This window comes from Crocodylus siamensis, chromosome 2, assembly GCF_052110815.1.
Source record: "Crocodylus siamensis isolate JL-2025a chromosome 2, ASM5211081v1, whole genome shotgun sequence".
Lineage (NCBI taxonomy): Eukaryota > Metazoa > Chordata > Crocodylia > Crocodylidae > Crocodylus > Crocodylus siamensis.
Window position 1 is genome coordinate 292,543,876 of NC_143396.1, and position 26,567 is coordinate 292,570,442.

At 47.8% G+C, this 26,567-nt stretch overlaps 1 protein-coding gene across 2 annotated transcripts in view; it reads right to left on the reverse strand.

Annotated features, from left to right (window-relative positions):
• Positions 1-26,567, reverse strand: part of MDGA2 (MAM domain containing glycosylphosphatidylinositol anchor 2) — a 695,817-nt gene that overhangs the window by 243,963 nt on the left and 425,287 nt on the right. For both annotated transcript variants that reach the window (XM_090034430.1, XM_090034431.1), the window contains exons 7-8: positions 25,840-26,169; positions 2,893-3,186 (exon numbers count right to left, since the gene is read on the reverse strand). In XM_090034430.1, the coding sequence (XP_089890556.1) occupies positions 2,893-3,186; positions 25,840-26,169 (624 nt within the window). The remainder of the gene's footprint in view (positions 1-2,892; positions 3,187-25,839; positions 26,170-26,567) is intronic.

Genomic DNA, 26,567 nt, shown 5'->3' on the forward strand with positions numbered 1-26,567 from the left:
TATTCCTAGATTAGCTAAATTAAATCCTATAAATTAATACGCACACGAATACCATCCTCCACCGGAAGAAAAATCAACGGCCATGCATAATACCTGCTTCCTCCATTTTCACTGATGTTCTCGTTTGCTGGTGTCTGAATAAAGTCACTTGAAAGCTAACCAAATGGAGATTAAGAAAAGCCCCCTGCAAGTACCTTTCATATTCACCTGATACCCACTTTCCTTTCACTTTTCTGACCTCCTCTATAACGCATTAACTACCTGTGAAAACCAGAGCTTTTTCCTCTAAATTATAGTCATTTGGATTTTCAGATTATCCCCGACTATTTGAGCCCTTAAACTAATGATGTCCACTGACCTTAATAGGAGTTATTGCATCTTGTTCAACAGGGTGGGAAGTGGAGCCTGAGAAAAACAGTATTTCTGAGTGGTCTACAGAATTGGGCGCAACATTGACCCAAGCCCAGATTCAGCGATTCACCCGTATAAAGCCAAGTATGTGGTGAATGCCCCTTGAGGTGTGCTTACTGTGCAGGATTCTGGGTCAACATGACCTACATGAAGGGATGCAGAAAAAGTGATAAACTGCTTATCATCCAGAGCAGGGATAATGCAGCTCACGCCGGGCCATGAGAGCTTCCAAATGCCTCTGTCACCCAATAAACCTAATCTCTGTGGCTTCCAGATATAATAATAGGCCCTCTATAAGGCTTCACATCATGTCCGTTGCTTTTACCTGGGTTCATCGGGGTCCCATTTCTATAGGAAGCTCCAGAGAAATAAATAAGATACAAGGATCCTCAATTTACTACTAGAAAAGGGGGAATAGTGAAGGAGACTGGAGTGCAGTTTGCCTTTCCCCTAGAAAGTCCAACAATCTGGATAATGATTTCCAACTGACTATCTCCAAACTCTCTCTTCGCCTCAGACATCTTCCTCGGGTAAACATTGATGTTATCCAAGCTGCCAGAGGGACCTGTCTGGCAGCCTTCCTGCTATGATCGTCATTATATTTCGCATTGCTGTAATGCCGAACGCACCTATCAGGAGTCGGAAACCATGACTGTGCACGCTGCCGAAACCTGCAGATGACAGCACGGCCTAGCCTGTCTTGCATACAAGACTTGTAGAAAGGTGCAAAGGCAACTAGAAAAAAACCAGCTTGCTGGGGGGTCAGTGGAAGAGGAGGGAACAGGAGTCAGGTTTCTTTACCTGCCCATCGCTACAACCATTATTCAATCAGTTAACACTCTCCTGTGTACCATCTCAGCGTGGGGCTCCAACACGCTACCTTCCCTGAGTACGCACTCCTCGTGACATGGCCGACCTTGCTGTTGGCAAAGAGTGCTCAACGTTGCCGCTGTTGCATAATCATCGCCACCACCTCAAGGCCACGGGATGTACAGACCACGCTGGTAAGTAGCCACGCCACGAGTGCTTGTTCGCGCAGAGAGCTTCCCTTGCTGTCCATAAGAGCCACATTTTTTTGAATGAGTGAGATGCTTCACTCCACTCCACACTTCAGAATTAACCATCATACATACAACTCCATCCACAGATAGAGAAAGAGCACCACGCTCACATATTTAAGGCATCAGATGGCCTCAGTCTGGAGAATAATAATAATGCTGTTATGATAACCAAGGATGGGGTCCCATTGTAACATAAAACACTTCCTTTGACTGAACAAGTAGCCTCTCGGTGGGGTGGAAGTGCCCAAAGACTTGGCGAAGTATCAGCAGACGATAGCCCTCCAGTGTCTGAATGAAGGAGGAAATCACTGTTTCCGGTGCAGGTTCATTCTTGCAAAGAACTTTTTTCCAACTACTCAGTTGGTCTAATAAGAGATATTGGATCTACCCAAAGAACCTGGCTTGCCAAAGAGGAACCCGTGCACTTGTACATAGCTGAGCTAAGTGTGAAATACAGGCAACGAGCTCTATCAGTCATGAGTGCACTCTAAAATACCCCAAAATGCCATTGCAAGCAGAAGCGAATATGCAACAAACCTTGCAACGGACCTTGAAAAATAAGAAAGCCTAAAGTTTTTGTATCCGTGGTACCTGGAGGCCCCAGCTGGCAAGCGAAGAACTGCACGTGCACGTTGTAAGGGAGGGTCCCGGGTGCAAAGAGCTGACCACTTTGCCCGAGTCGGGAGTTACCGAGGGCTGTGCAACTCAGCCACTTTACAAAAAAGTGGAAGTAAAGAACCACATTGCTTCAGAGCCAGAATGGAAAATAACATCTAGCAAACAGCTCATCTGTCACTAACCAGCAACGGATCAGCATCTCTGCAAACTCCAACAAGATCAGACCTCCCAGTTCTCACGGACTAGAACTTAGTACATGCAAAGTAAATTGTTGCTCCCTTATTTTCTCTTAAATGAGGCTGATTGATGCTTTGAGGGAAAAAAACAAAAAACATAGCTTTCACAGATTCAGAATCAGAACAATGCCTTGTGCAAAGCAGGAGGGAGAGCTCATTTTAGACCCAGACTCCCTGCTGGGTATCCTCTGCTTTCGCTCCTCCTTGATAATGTCTAAAAGCAAAATCTGTACTGAGCCAGTATTTTTAGAAATATGCTCCTGTGCCCTCACGTGTTTTCCCCTGTGCCTAAAAGTTGAGTGTGAAACCTCTGGACAACATCAGCGTTAACACACATGGACAGCTACACCGCCGCTGACCTTCTAATAGAAACGAGACGGCCCTCTCCCTTTTAATGATATAATGTCTTCACACTGTAAACCCCAAATCTGGGGAAGCGCAAAACCATAACAGTAGGGCAAAGCATGCAATCAAGGGCAGACTCGGGCTGCGATATGCCTACTGGGAAACTGTATCGACTCTTCATCCACAGAAAACACACAGGAAGGAAATAAGTGTTTACTTACACTGCACGATGAGCTGTACCAGGGCCTCTCTCGGCTTCACGTTGAATCCATTGTACTGACTGGTCTGACATCTGTACGTTCCTGTCATCTCCCGAGACACGTTCACTATCCTCAGTATCCCATCGTAGCTCTCCATCTGCATCGATCCATCTGGCATCGCCGTCTCCTTGTCTGCTCTGGACCAAAGAATGATCGGTTTGGGCTTTCCGGTCACTTGGCACTGCAGTTCAATAGTATCTCCTTCCCGCGTGACCAAGGGTGATTTTTCTTGTGGGACAGTCAAATTGGGTGGGACTTCCGATGGCAAGGGAAGCAATAATTAAAAAGAAGAAAACAAAAAAGAGAGGGGGTTACCATTAGCATTTGCAGGACATGTGTATCTGTGTGCGTATTTACTCTGTCCCACCCAGGGGAGCACAAAACACCAGCAGACTCTCCCTACGCCTGAAGAAGATTGTTTGCCCACAAAAGCTTGCAAAGAACATTTTTTTCCCACTATTTAGTTGGTGTCATGGAAGACATCACATTTACCCAATGACTCTTGTTTATATATGCATGCACACACACATGCGCGTGCGCACACACACTCACACATGCACACGCACACATATAACTGAACAGTAAACTGAACTGAACAGTGCTGCCGCTAATATTTTCATGAGATAAATCTCTATACCTACCTTTATTGCTTGGCAAGTTTATTGTTATTAATTTTTAAAGCAAGCCTGCCATCACAAATTCATGTTACAACCAAATTGTCTGTAAGTGTTATCAAGTGTGTACGTGCTGTACGTTAAAGACCATCATTACAAAAGTTTCAGAACGCAATGGAAACTTCATAAATTGAAGACAGAGAGAGAAAAAAAGAAGACAGGCTGCTAATACCTTAGCTGAAAGCTTATTATTTTTTTATTATCACCAAATACATTTATAAAACACGACAGCTGTGGTAAAGAGATGATTAAATCATTGTTTCCAGCCCGTGTCACGTAAGCCTTTGATAGGAGCATGGCCACTTTGTATAGTAATGCGGATGCCACCGATTGAGCCTGCACGGGAGAGGTATCCAGTCTTTCCTAGGCAGGTAGTCTGTCTGCCCACTTGAAAGATAATGTGACAGAAACTGTCCAGCCAGAAGAAACACGTTTTGAGACTCTCTGCAAAAAACATATCCCCACCAGTTCAATGTCTGGACCGCAAAGGGATTAGCATTCAACTCAGCTTTCTGCAGTCAGTCCCATTAGAGGTGGCACTTCTTCCTCTGTACTCCAGGTAGCTACTTTTGATAAGTACAAAGCACTGCGAGCACCGGAGGCCTGACGAGAACGTTTTTGCCATGTTCAATTATTGCAGCGATCTCATCATGCCTAGATTAGTATTATACCCTGGCTTTTACTTCTCTCTTAGCCACAGGCTTAATGCAGATCAAAACATCGTGCCTGTCGTCGTGCCTGATTTCTAGAAGCAAAGAGCAGCATTTGGCACCCTATAATGTTTGCTTTGCTTGCAGGGAGATAACCTGTAGATGAGAGCCTCCAGGGAAGTCAAATCTAAACACAGGCCCATGCACTGCATGGAGGGGATAAGTTATAACCACAAGATGAAGTGAAGAACCATGTGGTAAATACATTTATCACACATCTCTGTTTGCCTGTTTGGGACTTCATACTCCAAGCAGCAGCTGTTTCCTTTTAAAAGCAACCCGGGCTTTCCGCCACTCAAAAACCAGGACAAGCAAGATTAATTTCTGCATCATCTCTTCTGCCCAGTCCTATCCCACATCCCCAGGCAGGAGGTGGGAGCTTGCACCCGACGGCAAGGGAGAGTCTTAGCTTACCCACGTGAATGGGACCTCGCTGTTGGGCCCAGAAGGGCTTCAGACTTATGAACAGGAACATTTTCAGGCATCAAAATCCTGTCTGAGAGTAGTTTAGAGGTTCTCTTTGAACCCTGCCCAGCAGCATTTGGTTTTACAGCAGGACAAAAAAAAGCTCAGAAAAGGGAGCCGATATTATTAAGCAATTCTAGGGCCTCATGATCCATTTTTTGGGAACACCAGGTGATGCAGAGTTGAGCGCCTTGGAGCAAACCTCATTGCACGCGTCCTGTCTTTTCACCCAGCTCTACCACTCTCCTGCTCTACACGATCAGGTTGGCTTGCACTTGTGCACGTGTCTACAGGTAACATGAGTGTGCGCACAAGCACCTCCGCATACGCAATGAACTCGCAAGAGCAAGTTGACATGAGAAAAAGACATTTCTCACTCCATAAGCACCGTCCCAGATACACGCTGGCTCGAGATCATATATTGATATCTCTCCCTTTTTGCCAAATATACCAAAGTTGGGGGTGAGACCAAAGAACAGTGAGCAAGAGGAACAGGATAACGCAACCCAAACATGAGGCAGGTTTTCCCTGCCCGAACGCTCACTGGAGAGACAGGGCGGGTGATAAAGCATCCTTCCTCCAGGGAATCGCTACGGCCCAGCTGTCTCCCGGAAAAGAGGGGAAGACGGAAATGCAAACGGCAGTGGTAACTCAGCAGACATCAGTCATCAAGGAGCTAATCTTCACCAGATGCAATCCTTATCAGCACAGCGGGCTCCTCATTTCTAGTGCCTCCCACCCCAGACGTAACGAATTCATCATCAGAAATCAGATGCGTTCACAAAACCCTCGGACCCAACCAAATCTTTCCCCAGACAGTTCACTAAAAAAACTGGGGCTGATGCTTCAGTGCTCCCCATGGACCTAATGCTATCACCTACCTATTTTTTTTCACAGCCATTTTTCCTAGATCGCATCTGGCTTTCCTTCCTTCCCCTCCTGCATAGACGTAACCCTCTGCTGCTAAAGGCCTGGTGGTGTCCCAGCATCCTGCCAGAAAGGCAGAAGCAGCATGGGTAGAGAAGGGAAGAGCAGGGAGATAAAACCAGTGAGAGGTCTTCTTACTGAGCATTAACCAAGCACCTTGAATCACAGATTTCATGGATGTCAGGGCTGGAAGGGACCTCGGAAGATCGTTGAGTGCAGCCCCCTGCCCCGGGCAGGAAGTCAGCTGGGGGCATAGCGTCTGATGGGGGAGGCTGCAGCCTGATTCTCTCAATGGGTCTGTAAGGGGCCACCCTGCCCTGCCTTGTACCTTTGAGGCTGTCCCAAATGCACATTGCATGACCCATGCACGTGTTATTTCTGCATTACATTTCACTTCTGGAATCACAATGGCTACAAAGAATCACCTCTCGTGCGATGCTTGTGACTTGCCATCAGGGACCACCGGAGCACCAGGGACTCTATAGTGCTCTTGCCTTCTGCAAAAAAAATATTAGCCATGTGGATGCATTTGCCATCCAGAGAAACAGGCGTTTTGTCTCTTCCCCCTCCCCCAAATCTGTAAGAAAATAAGATATTATTATTCAAATATTGAGAACCTAGAGTGGTTCAGAGCTAAGCCGTGCACGGGGCAGAGACACAGTCCCTTACCTAAAGAGCTCCCCATCTTGGCTAACGATGGGTGGCCATGCAGCAGGTGGACATGGCACATGGGTGCAGGTGAGAGGACGCGGCACTGATATGATCACATTTCCAAGTAGCTTAATTGCTTTCATATTGTAGCTCCTAAGCATCCAGCTGTGAAAAGGGAGTAAAAACTGTGCTCAAGAGGGAATGGATCCCGGCTCCTTATACCAGAACATCCTCTAAACAACCCGTGCTTTCTCATGTGGTTGGCTACTTGCAGGGCGAGAGGCCGGATCCCCTTCTTTATGTTACTGGTTGGAGCTGAGCAGAAAGCAAGAATCCCATTTCCAAAGAAACACAAAATTCAGCATCCAAGGGCGGATCCAGGGGTGGGGGTACAGGGTGCAATGGCCCCCCTCCCCTCCTTTGACTCCTGCACCTCCCAAGGTTTAAAACCATCTGTCTGGGAGGGGAAAAGGCATTTCTAGTCAGTCAGCACTGAGGGACTCAATCGACTTCATGATGCATTTTCATCTCCCTGATCCCTGTTATTCTCTCCACTTCATGGGTATCAATGACCTTTTCTTCTTTTTTATGCTCTTGAGGTTTCACTTTCAAACTATCCTTTCCTCTGCGGTGTTGCTGTCTGTTAGGGCTTCCTGGTAATGCCTCTCTTGTATTTCCCAGCCCTGCAGACAGTTTTTAGCTCTAGCTAAAAACCTTAGCTCAGGTGTGGTCATATTAACTCTGATGTAGAAATGACTGACAGTAAAGAACTGCAGACACTGTCAAGACAATCAAGCAGGCCAGATTTTGTTTTGTGAAAGTGAATAAGAGATGCACATTTAATATGATGACTACAGGGCTAATGATACAATATCCTTTGACTCTATTTTGCCTAGTCTGTATGGTTTTTTAATTGCATATATAACTCCAGCAGATTAGCTCACATCCCAATAGCTATATTTGCTTTTTGCTTTGATCTTAAACTAAATATATAGCACTAGCCCCCTAGCATATTAGTGCAGCTTCTAGTTTCAATGTTACTGGAGAAAAAGATGCTGTTTTATGGGATGATAGGCCACATCATGTGGTCCCCCCACCCCCACACCCCTTTAAAAATCCTAGATCCACCCATGTCAGCATCTGTTTCCACCGATGTGAAGAATGGAACCAAGACTTTTCATATTTAGTTTTTTCATGACAAATGAAACAGTGAAAGACCACAGCATTATTATTATTATTATTATTATTATTATTTTAATTTTGTGTCTCAGGCCAAATTAGTCAAATCAGTCCCAAATTCCATCCCCTGGGCAGCGCTCAGTCATTCAGGCCCATGTGGTATTACCAACAGCAACCATATTATCTCCCAGACTCATCAGCCTGGGGCTCCAATGCTCCTAAATCCACGGCAGGTATCCCACGTGCAAGCCCCAAGCCTGGAAGTCTGGGGGCTCAGATGCTGCTGAGCCTCGCTTGCTCTTAGCCAAAAGGCCAAAGCAGGAAGCTAGGGAGAAACCCCCCATCTCCATAAAATAAAGCATGTAGCTTAGATCCTCCCATTGGAAAGCTATAGTAGACTCTCGTAGGGCTGCCTGCCCCCAGTGCAGCGGACAAGTCTCCAACCGCAGCTGCGCAAAGACATTCGAGGTGAGGGAGAAGGGAATCTCCTTTTCCAGGTACAGCAAAACTATCTGGACTGATACTACCTCCACCGTGGTGGTGATCCTGCTACCTCCCCTGCCAGATGAAAGACCATAGCACTGAGCTCAGTGCTGAGACTCTTGATCAAGGGTGGGGGAGACTCAGGGACGGGCCCCTCTATCTTGCCTGAACTTCAGCTGGAGTCTTACCTATATCCTAACCTCTATACTGGTTTTTCCCTTTCTCTGCAGTGGGTCTTTGCTCCCAGCAGCAATTCCGCTCAGCCCTGAGAAACTTTCCCAGCGACCATTTCATGAAAACCAGCCTGTTTCTGCAAAAAACCTTCTGATGGGGTGAAGTTGTCTCTGGTACTTCCCTTGACTTGAGCAATTCTGATCACTGTACTACTTTTACCTTGAGAAACTAAGCCGTGGGTAATTTCTAACAATAGTGGCTATGTTTCATAACTCGAAAGGAAGGAAGGACTTTGACTTTTTAGCTACTTTATTCAGGAGATTGCGGTACAAAAAGCTGGCCCCTCCGGGGTTCAGGTCCAATAGGCAAAGCAAAGGCAGGCAAATCACCATCAAATGAAAAGCATTACGTCATAACATCACACCGTGACAGACACCTTTGCAGTATTACACAACATGCCGTCATGCAGTCGGGACACCTGGCCACGCGGTCGTACTGACCAAAGCCCTCTATGAATAAATGATTCCTACCCTGCTCCATTGGCAATATGCAGGGGGTGCACGCGGATGCACGTGCACCCCCTGTGAAAAGGTCCTGCCGACACTGCTGGCGGTCGCCGCTCGCCACCCCCAGCCCGCTCCGGGGACACGCAGCGTTCGTGCCCTGCTCTGCCCAGTAGTACACATAACAATGCCTTCAACTATCCACGCAAAGGGAAAATAAAACAGCCTGGCAAGGGCCAGGAAGGAAGGAAGGAAGGGGACGCTTTCCTAAAAGGACGGGAGGAAATTAAGCTGAAGTAATGCCCGTTTCTGCGGCGTTTCGCTGGCCCTTTCAACCTCCCGCACAGCGAGACCCAGGGTGAGCAGGGGACAGATGAGACACACGAGCAAGGCAGCTCCATGTGCGATCGCACGCACGTTGTAGAAACAAAAGACTGTTGCTTACTGTCAGAGGAGGCATGGATGTGTGAAATTGCACACCGTGTTGCGATGACCCTGCGAATGACTTGGCTCGCCTCTGAGACTCGCGTGGAGGCCTGGCATCGCAGGCTGCCGCTCAGAAAGTTTGGTGCTCCTTAGAAGAGTCTGCATGGAGCTCTTGCCACGCACGGCACGGCGCAGACGCGCGCGCGTGATGGCAGGCCACGCCAGCTGAAGGGCACGGCGAGAAGACGATAGGGCCCAGAGTGGCACGTGGCTCCCAAGGGGCTGAAAGGTTGGGTGTGAAATGAGCCTCTAATTAACACACCCGGCATTATCATAGCAGTGAGGCTGATCTAACAGAAGGATCCAGCAGCACGGCAAGTACTCCAAGGTGATTTATTTCGATGCCGTTCCTCCAACGTAAGAACACAAGAACCGCCATTTATTGGTCCTTCTTGGACACGTCTGTACTTCATCTCAATTCTGCGTGCCACCGGGGACCCTGGCTGGTGGCTCCTCCATGAAGGCTTCACTATAGGCATGTATCCGGTGTGGTTTACGGACACCGCCAACACCGCCCCGTCTATGAGCAGAGAGACCCTGGCACATGCCTACCTGGAGTGCGCCCTTTCCCCGCTCCGCCAGCACAACTTGCTGAAATCCTGGCTTCACTTCTCTGTTTATAGAGGCACTCCACATCCGCAGCCCTACCAAGTCCGGGACCTCCCGGTCCACCTGCTCCTGGCCCTGGCTAAGCTATCCATCCATCTCACCGGCAAGGCGGCTCTGCCTAGGAGGACCCCCAGGGACTGTGGGGCTGCTTTCCTGCCCCTGGTCCAAGCCTGTCTCTGGGCAGCCTATTACCGGGCAGTGTCCCCTGGCTCTTTGGACTCGTTCACTGTCCAGCATGGGCCACTCGTTTTAAGCCGACGTCCTCACCCCCATCCCTGTTTTATTTTGATTTGTTCCAGGGAATTATCTGTCGCTTACCCAGCGAGCTCCCTTCGAAGGGAGACTTACAACATTTCTTAGTGAGCACTGACCCCGGTCCCTTAAGCAACAAATAGGCCTGTCACATGGGGCAGAGGCTGGAGGCTGCAAGGGAGAGTGACCCGGGTCTAACCAGGGTTTTTTTTTGACCTGTTCCTCTCCCACCTGCAGCCTCCAGCATTTAAGGCCTAGGAAGGTCTGATTCAAAGGCCGTATCCCTCACTCCCAGGCTCCATAATTACAAATTCTTTCCTCCAAGAATTTGTCCAGTCCCTCTGTGAATCTGGTTAAACTGTCAGTTCCCACATATGGGGAAATCCAGCACAAGGGGAACAAAACGTATTAGCTTGCCTAGTTGCTATGCTGTCGAGATGTGTCCCCGAGCGCGGAGGCCAGTACCGAGGATGTTTGCATCCCAAGAGCTCACCTGCGATAAAGGGTTTTGTGCACTGTGGTGCCACGGACCTCAGTCCCGGGATGGGGAGAGTGGCAGAACGCTGTATTTGGGTACGTGTACGATGCTATGCACCCCGAATAGGAAAGGGCAGGAGAGCTGGGTTTCTGCTGGTCAAGAAGGGGCTCAGACTCTAATTCTGCACCCAGGGCCATGGCTGGGAAATGCAGAGGCTGTAACCAGTGACCAGGAATAGACCCGGGTGGGATGCACTTCGCACAGCCTGGCGCCTGCACCATGCCGGCGTGCGACAGCAGCCCATCCTGGCTGGACAGTGCAAGCGGTCAGTGCACCCTGCCTAGGACCCGATTCCCAGACTTCCCTTCTGATCTGGCGTAAGCCCCGTAAGTCTCTCCTCGGTGCCTCAGTTTCCTGCCGGGGAAACAGGAGGAGCGGTACTACCCTACCTAGTGAGATGCTGTGAAAATAAGTGCACGAGGCTCAGGTACTAAGATGGCAGGGACTGTGTTAGCATCAAGACGGAGAGAGAGAAAAGCTTTAAGGGGGGGGGGCGGAATCTAATAAGCTACTTCCTCTCCCACAGTGACATGCTTCAATGCCACGGGTAGACCTCACATTATAAATCAGAAGCTATGATTTCCAGGATAACTGACAACTTATTAACACCCTTGTGTGCTGGCAGGGGGGACGACGCACTGGCACGGCTTAGTTAGAATAGATGTGCAGGATTTCAGGGCCTCTACAGGAAGCAGGGAAGCACCGACATCGCTTCCTCCTGAAGCCCCATGTACATCGGGGCGGGGGCCCCGGGAGCGAGCCGGCTGAGGGCAGGGGATAAGCTCTGCCACGCGTCGGCCGAGCAGAGCTGCGATTGCTCCAGCCTCCCACTCCCAGCAGGTGTTGCTATGGCATAAGGAGAGTCTGGAGGGATCCAGCCAGGCTCAGAGCGATAGCAGCACGTCTCCCGTATCACAGGCGACGCTGCTCACAATGACAGAGGCTGAGGATGCTCATGCTCATCCTGAACACCCCCCATCAGCCATAACCTGCCTCCCAAGGAAATGCATTGCCTCACTCGCTCGGCGACAGGAGCACGGCCGGGGGACGAGCCTCGGTGCCGAGCTCTGCATCCCAAAGCACCGATCTGTCCTTTGAGGACCAGGCGGATCTCAGAGCACTGCTAAAGGCCTTATCTAGACACAACAGCAGCGCCGCTTTGCCCCAGCAAACGGTTACGATGCTGCAATGAAAGCGGTACGCAGATAGACGAGCACACGTGTGCAAACCATCTTACAGCCTATTGCCCTGCAAGAAGAGCCAGCTGCTATACCAAGGTTAGGGCTGCTCTGTAACCGCATAGCCATCTTTATAGCCACCTGACTGTATCTGTGCAAGGGGAGAGTTGTACCAGTAATTAGGGCAGTGCCAAACAATATTGCATCCACTGTCAGCAGCACTGTTGCATCCAGTATTGCATCCACTGTAATCAGCACTGTTGCATCCAATACTGCATCCATTGAAACCAGTGCTGCTACTCACGTTGCTACGGGGGGGGGGCTCGTAAGCCATAGTGAGAATACCCATGCATGTGGGGTGGTATTATTAGCCCCAAGTTGAAGAGGGAGAGAGTTTGACTAATGCCTTGATCACGTACAGAGTTCAAAGCAGAGGCATGAGCTAGATCTAGATCACAACTTTAGTCTTGGGTTTGAACTATAAGACATCCCTCATCTTCAGGTATGATGCCAGGGAAAGAGCCCTAAATATGCAGAATAGCCTTCTGTTTGCAAGGATGCATTCTCCTGGCACACGGGTCATCAATGCTGATGTATCTGGCCTGTTTTAAAGTGAGCTAGCATGTGTACCGAAAGCAGGCTAGCAGCTGGCAGGCCAGAGCTCCTCACACAGTAATGTTCTTTACATCTGAGCAGAGAAGCTGAAAAAGAGATTTTGGAAAGGGCACGAATGGAGTTAGAACAGTGCAAAAATTACTTCTACTTGACCTATATCCCAAATACCATGCATGCTTGCATCGGGCAACAGCTAGGCATACAGTTTTCAATGCCATGATGTGAGCAGCAGCACTTTGAATGGACTGTAGGAGGTCATGATAGGACAGGCAAGGAGACTTTGGCTGATGAGCCCGCAGTGGTCTAGGAAGAGATCACCAAGCTTGGACAAGGGCTCTACTGGTCACAATGGAGAAAGGATGGGACTCTGCACTCTGCCAAGGAAAGAGAGGGAGCCATTTGAGTCAGCCCAGACAAGGAGGTAGGGAAGGGTTACCATCTTTTAGGGAGTCACAAATGCCTATTGGCATGCATAATGACATGTAGGAAGATATTATCATCAGCAATGACATTACCATCTACTTCAGTGAGCGAGAGAGAGAGAATGAAATCTATGACTGTATTTGACTGGCATCAAGAGGAAACAAGGTACTTGGAGCATCATAAAGTTGTATAGAAGTCAGTCTGAAAGGGACTACCCTGGGTCATCTAGTCCAACCCCTGGCCTGAGGTAGGATCATCCCTGTCCAAATAATCCTATACAAATTCATCATCTAAACTCTTTGTAAAACTACCATCAACTCTGACACAACAGAAGACAGAACACTATCCTTTACAAAGACCATTGAAAGGAAGCCTGTTGCATAGGCAGGAAGGAGAGACACCATGTTATTTAAGATTTGTTTCATTCTCCAATTTCTGTGAAGTTTTGAAACTCCAACATGCATCATCCCTGCCCGTTACAGAGGGACCCTGTACATAACGCATAGTTTATATCCAAAGAGGGGGCAACTCCTTTGGAAAAGATGATAAAGCAGCAGCCGGCAAAGATGGGCTATGATAAAGAGATATCTGAGCCAGGTCAATACACATTTGAAAGGCAGCTATTAATCATGATGGGGGATGAGCGTGTGATGGTGAAGAATGAAATGGTCTTTATACCATCCTCTGTTTTGTGTTAGACTTCAGGCAACCATTTGGGGAAGGAGGAAGTGACCTGAGTCAGAGTGTCTGTCTAGAGAGCAAGAGCAAGTGCCAGTCAGGCCAAAGGGCTAGGGGAAGAAACTGCTTTCACAAGCTATGAATTATTCACTTAACCTTCTTCCCTCCTACCATGACTAGTTGGTTGACCTAGATGGTTTGAGGGAAGGGAAAGTTGAGAGAAAGGTGCACAAACTGCTGCTGCTGTTTTCATTTCATTTCTTCTTCCATGTTTTATTAATACCACTGTAGTCTAAGTAATAGTATGCAGGTGCCCAAGGAGGGGAGAACTGCACTGTTCTCTAAGGAGAGGCACAGACGAGACGGTGCGGGATGGAGGCATCTGCTCCTGGGAAGTTGCATTGTGACCAAACCGCGTTGCAAGGATATGAAAGGCCGAGAAAGGGATGAGAGCTGAAACGGGCATAGGCATCATCCTGCCATGTCAGAGACCCCCCGTCACCTTGTTCTGCAGCACAAGGGCAGGGAGACATCATGCAATGCAGAGACGCAACTTGCAATGTGATAAATGGGAGCTGAGCCTATGTATAACAGATGAAAACCTGTAAACAGTGAGCATCAAAACATGAATTATAAAGGTTTAAGGCAGCTCGTAGCTTGTTTCTTTTCTGTGCATCTATTGCTTGCAGTGATAAAATGTCTAATATATGATGCCTCAAAATGATATACAAATCACCATTGTATTACTAGAATACATATATCTAGAATACATATTATAATATAGAATATATCTAGAATATTTTACTAGATTTTAGTATTTACTAGTAAATACTAGTATTAGTATTAGTAAATTCTAATATTTACTAGATCTAGAATGATAGAAAACGTGTGTATATGTATGTATGAATGTATGGGTGTATAGATAAATATTCTAGTAATACAGTGAAAACAAATGAACATTGAATTACTAAAATATATATTATTATATGTATTACTAGACTATGTACATTCTAAAATATAGAATATATGTCTATATATATTCTAATAATACAGTTAAAACAAATGACCACTGAATTACTAGAATACATATTATTATTACTAGAATATTATCTATACCTATACCTGTATATTCCAGCAATACAATGGTCATTTGTTTTCTTGCAAGACTACCTTGATCATAGCGGGTAATGCTCATGGCTTGCAAATATCTTAATTACACCACTAATTATATCACAGAATGCACTTTCTCATCATGGAAATAGATGCTATTGTGATTTTAATAAGCAGTTTGAACAAAAATGAAGGTTGGCTCTTTCATGTGTGGTTAGAGGCAGGAGGAGACAACTGACAAAGACAATGCTTCATCAGCAGAGCAGGGCCCCGCACTCTAACGAGCAAATGATATTTTGTTAGCAAATTCTTTATTAGATAAATGGGCAATTTAAAGGGGAAGACCTTTCCTCATGTCATAGGGAGAACTGAGGATTAGCTAGGCATTGCGGTGCGGAAGTTACCCTTTCAGACTGCACTAATGTGCTAATATAGAAGATGCTTCAGCATGGACCCTTACCTTCCCGGTGCTCTGGGTCTATGCCAGGCACATCAGTAAGTGAAGCTAATGCTCTGAGATGAAGAACACAGTCAACAGCTTCATTTCCCAGGTGCAAAGGAAGACATACATTGCCATACGATAAACCTACAATAAGATAAACCTTGCCTGTGCAAAAGACTGGCAGGGTGGGTCTCAAGCGTGAGAAACACACTGCCTTGGGAACAAACCTTACCAGCTCTGCTGGGAAGAAACCTCTACCAAAGCAGATTGCTATATAACCTCCCGCTGGGGAGAGGGTGAGGAAGAGACAGAGCCACGCATGACAGATATTAGTCACTCCCCTTAATTCAAGTATTATGGCTGGGAAGGCAGAGGAGGGACCTATAATAGGAAGCCCTCAGCTGGAGCTTGGGCTCCTTTGTAAATGAAGAAACTTGCAAAACTGAAATTCCAAAATCCCTTTCACCAGTTAGGAATAAGCAGGTGCTGGCTTTGCTTTCTTGCTGCCCCTGCCTTCTTCCTTCCACACAATGGAGATGCCATTCGTTTCAGTCTCATTAACCAGATAGGCCCGATCCCATTTTGTCCTGCTTGTTTGTGCCCACCCCAGCTTGCCATTGGTCACTGGGCTTTCCCAGACAGGCCCAAGCTGGAAAAATCAGTCTCTCCTTCAACTCTGTGAGCATACAGGGTCTGCTGGGTTCTTATCTCAAGTGGGGCTGTTTTTGGATTTTTAAGACCTGATTAGACAAACATTTGTATAGGATGGTTTAGTAAGGGATGATCCTGCCTTGAGCAGGGGGCTGGACTAGATGCAATCTCCTGAATTCCCTTCCAGCCCTGCTTTCCTAAGATCCTATGAGGATATGTACAGACATTCAAAAAGCTTGAGGTGGAATCGATCTAAGTTGCATGGTTTTCTGTAAGTGGCGTAGTTTAGATCAGCAGTGAACAGAAGGCACGTTCGCCCTTTGGTGGGGGGGCAAATCTTAGACTGTGTCCCGCCATTCTTAAACCAGTCTATGTGCACCCAGCTTTTGTTCTGTTATGGGTATAGACTGGTTTCCTGACATTTATACAGGTAAAAGGGCAACATCTATACCTGGGCAGAAATGTGGGGTGCATGCTTGAAGGGGGGCATCAAAGGTTAAATTCAAATCAGCCTTGGATTTTGGAGGCTGGGGCCTGCAAGGGAACTGAGTTGGGCCCTTTAAGTGTTATTTTAGAGCAGGGGTTGGCAATATACAGCCTACAGGCTAGATCCATCGCACGAGGTTCCAGGACCCTGCGACTTCAAGGAGCATCCCATGCTGTGGCAGTGCTGCCATTCGTTCTGCACCATGCAACAGGCAGCAGCTGGGACTGGGACAGAGATGCCAGCACGTCCCCAATCCCCAATCAGTACAGAACAGGGTGCAAAATGGTTTGGGGACGCATGGGGGAACCACAACTGTGTGCTGGGCTGGCCGGAGACTTTTTTTTCTTCTGGTCAGAGGCATGCTGGCACCTCTGCCCCGGTCTCTGCTCCCATGCCCTGTCCCTTGGGCATGCAGCGCTGGGGAGTCCCTCTCACCCTAGGATTTGCAGGCGTCAGAGGTTGCTCTTGAGAAACTGCAAGGATGTGGGGCGAGTTCACGTCTTGTTGTACATGTCCTGTGTGAAAGAGCCGCTCGCTGTCACATTGCTGTCAAAGATCAACCCCATAATTACTGACATACTCCAGCCCGCCTTCTGACGGAGCTGTGTTAATTTGGTCTGGCATGAGTAAAAGGTTGTCGACCTCTGCTATTGAAATCATAGAGAAAAGTGGGGCTGGCAGGGATCTCCCGAAGTCATGTCTAATCCAACCCCTTGCCCGAGGCAGAATCATCCCTGTCCAAGCCACCCTATACCATCCATCATCTGACCTCTTAGTAAAACTACCATCAACCCCGACACAACACCAGGTATCACACCTGACTGTGACACAGAGGAAGCAAGGGGACCACAGCCACCAATGTCCTGCTGCTGTTAAAGGTTGTTAAGATGCACTCAAGAGATCCCAGAAAGAGAGACATGCCCTCTGGTACAGTGGAAGGTAACCTCCCCACCCCTCCCTGTGCCCCCAGTCCATACCAGGGGTGGGGCATTTCTTCTTGACCCCCAGTATTGGCATAGGTCTCAGCCTGAGCGAAGGGGCAAGACCGCCTAGCCAGGAACCTCCAGCATTAAGTCCCAGCAGGAGCACCGGCACAGACCAGTCAAAATCCTTGGTCTAGGCTGCAACCAGCAGCCAGTGCCTTTGAGGAAGGGTTTACACACACACATACACACACACCCCTGACACATGCACACAGCCTCGATTCCAGTCCCTCCTTTACTGACTGCCCAGGGCTCAGACCCCCATTGTCCACCTTTAGTTACTCCACTGGGAGGAGAAATCAAAGTGGGGTGTGACTGCACCCCCCTGCCCCTGTGGTCGCTCAGTGGGAGACCGTCCAAGCACTTTCGTGCCTGCCAAAGCCACACAAGCCTTTCTTTCAGCCTGTTTTGACTCCAGAGGAAACTCTGCAGGCATCAGGCATAGAGGAGCATCCCCAAAGTCAGATATCAGACAAACAGCAAGATGCCTGGGGTAACAATTCAAGCTCTGGCATTTGGAAAATGTGTTTGTGCATGGGCCTTATGTTCACAGCTATCACAGCAGTGATGAATCTTGATGAATCACTAATGACCTTCAAATTCCGACCAAAACACTTTCAGCTTCTCCAAATTGGATGATGAAGTCATACAGATAGACAGAAATTTCTTTTAAGGCATTAAGGCAGACTGGGCCTGGATGTTATCCCCCCCCTGCCCCCGCCTCTTTCTGTTTTTCTTGTGTGTTCCGGGACAGTGAATCCAAGAGCTGACATAATTCATCATTGCCTGCAGAAATTATGAAAAGCTTACAGGTTTGGCCGGCTGATGGATGCTTCCGATATATCCTATCACTCTTGCAAATGATCCCACACAAGTACAGATAATGCAGTGGTTACTTTCTGCTAGACAGGTAATGCATGAGTGCACCAAATGCCTTTCTCCATTTCACCCTGGCAGGATGATAACACAAAGTTTCCATCGAGCCTCCATCCATCATGCCCAAACACTGCATTCACCATTTAATAATCTGCTTGTTTTTGCTACTCTTGCTTCCTTCCCTGTTAGTACAATGAGCACTGACAAGCATGAAGTGCCATGATGCACGAAACAAAAACCTCAAAGTTAGGCTGATGCTACTACATGTGTAGGCAAGAGCTCCAGGTCTACGGGCTACTGAGTGCATTGCCTGCCTGTGGCCTGGTGCAAAGAGCATTGGCCTGGCACTCAGGAGATAGACTCATAGAAAATGAGGGCTGGAAGGGACCTCAGGAGGTCACATCCAGGCCAAACCCCTGCTCACAGCAGGACCAGCCCCAACTACATCATCCCAGACAAGGCTTTGTCTACCTGGGTCTTAAAAACCTCCAAGGGTGGGGATCCCACCACTCCTCTAGGTAACCTGCTTCAGCGCTTCACCACCCTCCTAATGAGAAAGTTTTTCCTAATACCCAACCTCAACTTCCCTTGCTGCAACTTGAGCCCATTGCTCCTTGTCCTGTCGTCTGCCCTCACTGAGAACAGCCCAGCTCCATCCTCTTTGCAGCCCCCCTGCGGGGAGGTGAAGGCTGCTGTCAAATCCCCCTCGGTCTTCTCTTCTCCAAACTAAATCAGCCCATTTCCCTCAGCCTCTCCCCACCAGTCCTGTCCCACAGCCCCGCAACCATTTTCCTTGCTGTCTGCTGGACTCTCCAGTGTGTCCACATCCTTTCTGTAGTGGGGGCCCACAGCTGGACACAGGACTCCAGATGTGGCCTCACCGGTGCTGAATAGAGGGGAAGAATCACTTCCCTCCATCTGCTGGCACGGCTCCTACCGATGCAGTCCAGGATGCTGGTAGCCTTTTTGGCACCAAGGGCGCGCTGCTGGCTCCCACCCAGCTTCTTGTCTCCTGTCAGCCCAAGATCCTTTTCTGCAGAGCTGCTGCCCAGCCAGTCAGTCCCAGCCTGAACCAGTGCATTGGACTGCTTCATCCTAAGTGCAGCACTTGGCACTTTTTGTGCAGTTGATTTCTGCTTCTGCCACTGACTTGCTGGGTGACAACCCTGCTGCACAAGTTACTTTTCCTGCCTGTGACTCAATCCCCTCTTCTGCAAAATGAGGCTAATGATACAGAATCCCTTTGCAAAGTACCTGAGAGCTACTGTGGAAGTCACTGTATCACAGCTCTACGCTGCTACCGCTATTATTATGGTTATTGCTATTGTTATTATCATTATCAATATTATTACTAAACTCATATCTGGAAACCCATTGCAACAAATGCTGCACAGATTTGCCTGAATCTCTCTCACACTCCAGGCAACACATCACAGTCAGTCTTAGCGACTCCTTTTACCGGAGGGCAACTATTTGTTTAGCGGAAGCCCCTTTGAAACTTTCAGCATTTCATTAATTCTTTGATCAAGTCCCTCAGGCCTGGAGCCTGTTTCTAGCAGGATTTGGATCAGGTTGGGAAGTAATAGAGATAAACGGTTTACTGAGAAACGTGATAATCACCCAGCCTAAATACGCGAGTAGATTTCTCCAACTCGGAGTATTCAGGGATTTTTTCCTCTCTCCTATTGTGAAGTGCTACCCACCAGGGGTCATGGAAATGAGCTTTCTCAGCTTGTATCATAGGTGGTCCCAAGCCCACAATATTGTGAAGTGTTTGTGGAAAATCACACACGCTCCTTGCATTTGTTTTAGTGATATGGGACGTGCCATCTCTGCGGATAGATCATGTCAAGTTTATGCTAAGCCTTATCGATCTTAAGTTTGTATGAATCGTGGCATTTGATAGGAACACATTATTATGTTTCACATGTTGGTCAGGACTGGTTCATAGGGCAATAATTAATTTAAGGGCCTTCACCTATTCATACTTGAGAAAACTAATCACTGGGCATGTCTACATGTTCATTAATGTACCTTAATTACTGTCAGGTTATAGCCGTATAAGTCTAGAGGCAAAAAGGAATCAGGACTCATGGTAGAGGTGATATCTTTTATTAGGCTAAATAGATTTTTGCAAAAAAAAAAAAAAAAATCTTTAATTGAAAACTTCCAGGCACAAACACCCTTCTTCAAGCACAGGAGAAAAAATCATAAAAGTTCTCCTGGGTAGAAATGAAAGTTCATATTTCATAGGAGAGTTGAAAGGCCATCTCCTCTCTTACTTTCTTGAAGTCAGCAAAGGGCAAAGCGAAACAGTAGGTGCACCAGACTCACTTGGACTCTTGCTGCCTTTGCAGTAGGTCCAGCATCATTCAAAGTAGATCTGGGAGAACTGTTGTCTTATAGCCTCTGTCTGCACTGTTCAGTTTGTTTTTTCACTATGATCCCATTATTTAGGAGCTGCGGTCCCCTGCCCTCCACCCACTCTTTCTTCCACCACCTCTTCCTGCAAAACTTCCCAAAACTTTAGTCAGGCATCACATTTTCTATCTTTACCTCCCTGATCTAGTTTAGAGCACTTGGACTCACTCCTAGAAGCCACAGGATGGCAAATCCCTTGACTGGCTGAGTTTGCATCTTTACAAACTGGACCAGCAAAGATTATGCATTTCAGCACATTTTTTCCCCCATGGGATTTATGATGGTGCAAATCAGGGACATATGCCAGGACCAGTTCACACCAACTTCATTTTGTAGCAGGGCACTCTATGAGCATCCAGAGTCTGGCTATCATCAACTGCAGAGACAACAACTGGGTTGCTCTACCAAGAGAAGGCTTTTCTTTAAAGCCTCTGAAACACAAGACTGAACAGCAGATTGTTTCCAGTTGCCATTCGAGCTTGCTTAATATCATCTCTGAGGAGTTAAGCAAAGCCTTAGTAGACATGGGCAGGATGGGGTTAACCCACAGTCCATTTTGTAACTGCTGGGCCATAACATAGAACAAAATGACACACGAGTGACCCACCCTATTGCTCTAAGAAAGTGGTTCCCAACTTTGGGGTCGCAACTTCATTTGGGGTCGCAACAATAAGAAATGGAGTCACGGAGCCCACGGGTGGTGGAGAATGTGGGCTGCCCACTGCAGGATCAGGGCTCCCCCTGCTGCCCTCGCCTACACGGCAGAGTGAAGCAGGGAGGCTCGGCGTCACTGCCAGGAGCCCGATGCTGGCTGCACCCCCAAGACGAGGTGCCACCAGCAGCAATGGGTACAACTCCACACTGCTGCTGCTGCCGGGTGGGCAGAGGGCACCTCACCATGGCAGCATAGCTGGCGTAAGGCTCTAAGCAACAACACTGAGCCCCTCCACCCTCCTGCTCCGTGTCCTGCCCGCTGAGCCGGAGAGGCACCTTGGGGGAGTGCAGCAGAGCTGGGAGCCCTGAGCCCACACAAGGCAACCCGCATCCACTGTCATCCCCCATGGGCTCTGCTCCGGCCATGCCACCCGTGGGAAGAGGGGGGGATGGGGAGGGGAGCAAGGCTCCATGTTGCACTCTGGCCACAGCAACTTCCACCTCCCATGGGTGGTATCCGGGGCTCGGGTGCTGCCGCAGGCGGCCTGGCCCTGATCCTGTAGCCCTGGCAGCTGGGGCCCCCCCTCTGGTAGGACTAGCGGGGGGGCAAGTGGCTGCTGGTCATGAGTGAGGGACACCAGTAGGACTGGGGGTCTGACAGATGGGCACCTGTGTGGGGCTGATGGTAGGGAGTCATGCTGGGAAACAGGGTCAGAAATGGGGTCATCCTAAGGAAAAGGGTGGGAAGCACTGCTCTGAGATATCCGCAGCAGTATCTTAATTTGAACCTGCATTTCCCCTTCAGGTTGGCTAAGAAGCAATACACTGGGTGGCCCAAATAACAGACCACGTACTTTCCAGCAATGACTCTAATAGCATATAGCGAGACCTCGGCAGCAGCTGGACGAGGCGTCAGCCCAGTGCCATCTAGAAAGGAGAAGACGTGTTCCTTAGGGGGAAACTCTCCCAACACCAGTAGCACAGATAAGTGAGGCCTTCACTGGGGACGTGCTGTACATGCCTGCTTGCCTGTCTGAGGAAATGAAGATTTTTCTGATGGACACAGCATTTCAGAATAAGAAAAGCGATGGATCTGGCAAGGACAGACCAAGGCACCAGGACTTCTTGGCCTCTGGCAGAGAAGGGTTTTTCTTAATTAAAAAAAAACTATGTAGCCCTATCTGCCAGACAAACAAACGATGAGTCAGTGTCTTCATTAGAGCATGCCCTCCAAAAATCCTCTCTTTACCCTTATTACATTGTTCCAGCATGTTAGTCATGCCATGACTAGGAGTCTGGAAAGCTTTACACCATGAATGCATGTAGCGTGGGCCTTCCAACAATTAAAATCAAATGAAATCAAATCTCTGCAGGTTTAACCTTGCCATGAGACTGGAGCTAAGAAGGGATCTTGGTGGAAACAAAAACAGGATTTCCACAATGGCTGATCATGTTCCTGAAGCTGCGTCAGGCTTGCGTGCTCAGGCACTGTTTTTTGTAGGGTGTGATATATAATGAAGGGCAACTGTCTGAGCGCTAGCTGTGCATTCATGTCTCTGGGTAGACTCTGGATTTGCAATCAGATCCACTTACCTAAGCTCTCTTGATCATGTGGATCTTAGTTCAGGATTGGCACTGCATCCTCAACAGAGTCCACAAAAAAACACCTGTTTTATTTTTAAAGAAAAAAGAACATGGAGGAAGTGGAGGAATGGGAGGAATTTACTATGGGATGGAGAGATGCTTCTCCCATGTCCGTGCCAGATCCAGGACAAGGCTACACTTTCAGGTACTTCTGCAGCTGCCAGACTATGAGTCCACCTCACACTTGGTGATGCAGTTATCCACAGCAACTGACTTGGGGCAGAGACGCATTATTATTCCTATTTTACAGATGGATGTCAACACAGCTTGCGTGCCCATGGTCATAAATGAAGCTGCTGGCAGAGGAGGGCAGGAGCACACTGCAGATGACACAGGGGGTTGAAAACAAGCCGTACAAGGGACCGCTGAACCCAGGAGGGGCATTCACTCTGGAGGCTGAGGAGGGACTGGAGAGCAGTTTTCGATATTTGAAACACTGCTCTGAAGGAGAAACACTGCTTTCCTTTTCTATATAGGGCAGGACATGAGGCAATAGCTTTATATTGGAGCAAAGCAGATTTAGATGAAATCTGAAGAAGAAACTTCCTATCTGGAAAAGCGCAGGGCAATGGACCAAGACGCCCAGGGAAGACATGGCATCTCTACCCTGAAGGTTTTCAAGAAGAGGCCAGATAGGAATCTCTCTGGGATGGTTCAGGATTAGTGCATCCTGTCTTTGGGCATGGGAGGGAATAGCTGAGCCTTGAGGTCCATTCCAACCACATCCATCTATGAAGTCAGGGTTCCCAGCTCTCACCCGCACACCACTGGTCCATCCCTCCTGTTACTCACCATACACTTGATCTTTCAATGGGCCAGGCCACCACTAACATTTCTGAAGTAATTTAGCCCCCAGACATGATTTGGGAACTAACCAGGCTTCTCCGGCCATGCAAAGCTGATTTATCAGGTTCACACTCTGAAAGGGAACTCCTGCTATGGTGCAGACACAAATCACATTATTTAGAGATCAAATGGGCTTGTCTGTGTGCACATGCTGAATTAAATGTTGGGGTGCCATGACTTCCACCTGCACTTATAGGTGGCTACAATATTTTGCCTAAAACAACAGCGTATGATGTCAGAAAAGTGTGTGTTGGCAATGCATACGGTTATGGAGACTAGACCAGTGACCTCCTCTCCACTTTCCAGATCCACTTCCTCAGTGAGGAGCAGTGACATTAGCTAGAACTAGACTCTGGAAGGCCTCAGACTCACGAGGCTACTTCCAGATCCACGAGGCTACTTCTCTACAGCCACAGGCCCTTCCAGTCCTTCTGACTTTGTACAGACATTCAGTTCTCCTGGGGGAGACACTACTGTCCCAAGAGAAAGTATGAGTGGACAGATGTTCAGAATTTTTCTCCCAGAATAAAAATGGCTGCTCCAAGAGAAAAATAACCTGGGAGCAATCAGGGTCAAATCACTCCCAAGAGAGTTTCTCCTGGGAGAGTGAATGTCTGTACATGCTGCCAGATGCCAGAGGGACCAATACACAACACTAGATTCTGCAGCCGCATGCTTGCACCAGCCCTGAAATACCTATTTCCTTCTGGAAAACCTGCTTAGTCCCTTTCTGTGTCTCTTTTATTACCAATTATACACACAACAGGCAACTCCCTATTGGTACCCATGGAGTGCTACTGAGGACAAGGGGAAGGTTTGTAGCTCAAAGTATGGAGGAGGAGTCAGGCAACTGGGAAAATAGTTGGCGTGAGAGAGTTTTCACATCATGTTGAACAGAAGGTGATATTTAAGTGCACAGTGCTATTGAATAGGAAAATAGGAGACTCAGGAAATGGGGACCTTCTTCTTGAAGATGAACTGATGATTTAAACGCTGCTTATAAAAGCTGGGCCGCATGTATGAGCATGTGCTTGCAGGGAAAGGGGTCAGAAAGCATTTATTCAGCAACACTTACTTGCTCGGCTAGAAAAATTGGTCCAGCCTGTGTGTTCTTTGCTGTTGTACTTCCACTGACAAGCACTGCACACTGTAGATCAGTGAATAGCTGGCTAGCACAGTCTAAGGAAATGTGTCATGCCAGGCATCATACCAAAGGCAGAAACTATAACGAGCCTAATATTGGAATTCTTTGCTTCTGCGCTTCAACAGGATTTTTTTGTTCTGGAAATGAAACGTGCCTTTGTTATGAAAAGTGACAAGCAAGCCTATCCACCCTGACTCCTTCACCCCCTCCCCCCACAACCCCCACGTCTAATTTATCCTGGCACAAAGAAGTCTTTTTTTTTTTTGCAAAACACATTTTCTGGCTTATAAAAATAAATAGTGGTGCCCAGCTGAGCCTGGCTGAAGGGACGCTGAGAATCCCCTGTAGTCTCAGACCCACGGCAGAAATAAGATTGCCAGTTCTGTGAAATTAATACTTGATTTGCCACAATTGGGAAAATAAACCAAAAAAAAAAAATACAAACAGAACATTCTGATTTATAAACTGCCCAAACACAAAGTCACTGCCCCTACAAGAACCGCTGTGCAGTAACCTAGGGCCTACAGTTGCTCTGCGAGTACAACAGCCGTTGGGATCACACCACTAATGACAGCCCCAAGGGAAAATAAGCAGCAACTGCAAGACAATGCTACATTTGTGCATGCAGGCTCAAATCAATGAGAAACTGCCCACCAAAGAGGTAAGCAAACACTGGTCATTTATACTGCCATTTTTTGCACACACCACCCGAAGGATGCATTCTCAGCCAAGAGAGCAGGAAAACTTTACCTCCATCAACAAAGATATGCACTTCCTTGCAGACATGAATATGTAAATATATACTGGCCAAAATTCACACTTAAGGCATTGCTTCCCAGGAACAGCATGACCGTGACCATTCACAACATACCCATTAGAAAGTGCTGCTTCCCCACACTTGATGACTCTGGATTCGAGCAGTGGAGGGCCGTATCACCTGCCATCTATCCAGAATTGCATCTACCTTTCATGCGCAAGGAGCTCAGCACTCTGTCTGGGACTGAAGCAGTTGCCTAATTTATGGGGTAGATCTTGGCAATCACGCCCTTCCCCCCGCAATTCAGCCTTTAACTAGTCAAGTTAATGGTGAAGGAAACCACCTTACCTGTACTGCTGGAGATATTCACATCAATGCTGATATCAGATATGCCGCCTCCTTTCAAGGATGCCACACAAGTGTAGGTCCCAAAGTCCGTGAATTTCAAGTCGATGATATCCAGGTTGGTGGTGCCAGGGGACACGTCTGGATCTGTCTGGGTAATGACCATCCTCTCTGAGCTTCGCAAAGGGCGTCCATTTTTAAACCAACTAAACGTGAGTTCTTCTGAAGGAACAGCTTCCACCTGGCAAGAGATTTTCACCTCCCGCCCAATCTGGATGTTGTCGTCTTTGTGATATGGGTCTGGCGTGATCCAAAACCGACCTTTTTTTAAGGCTAGAAACACAGAGAGAAGTCCAAAGTCAGTCTAATAAAACATAGCTCTGACCAGTTTTAACCACAGCCTGGAAAAACACGTTTTGTGCACACTCAATTCTACATCTACAACCAGCCCCAATGAAGTTGTTGTGACTACTCAAATCCATGTGGTTAAGGACATGGTTGAAATGCTTGAAGAGTTAATCAGCATCATTACTGCAACATCTGCTGCTCAAGTCTCCATCACTCTTGCCAGGTGAGCAAGGAATAGATGCCATCTATAAATCAGACAGGGGGACAGACAGGTACATATACCACTTCAATGCTCCTCAGTGCTTGCTACCTCTCTCTCTGTCTAAGTATGTTCCCTGTCTCAACTGTCATACCACAGTGCCTGAAGATACAGAAATGCAGCT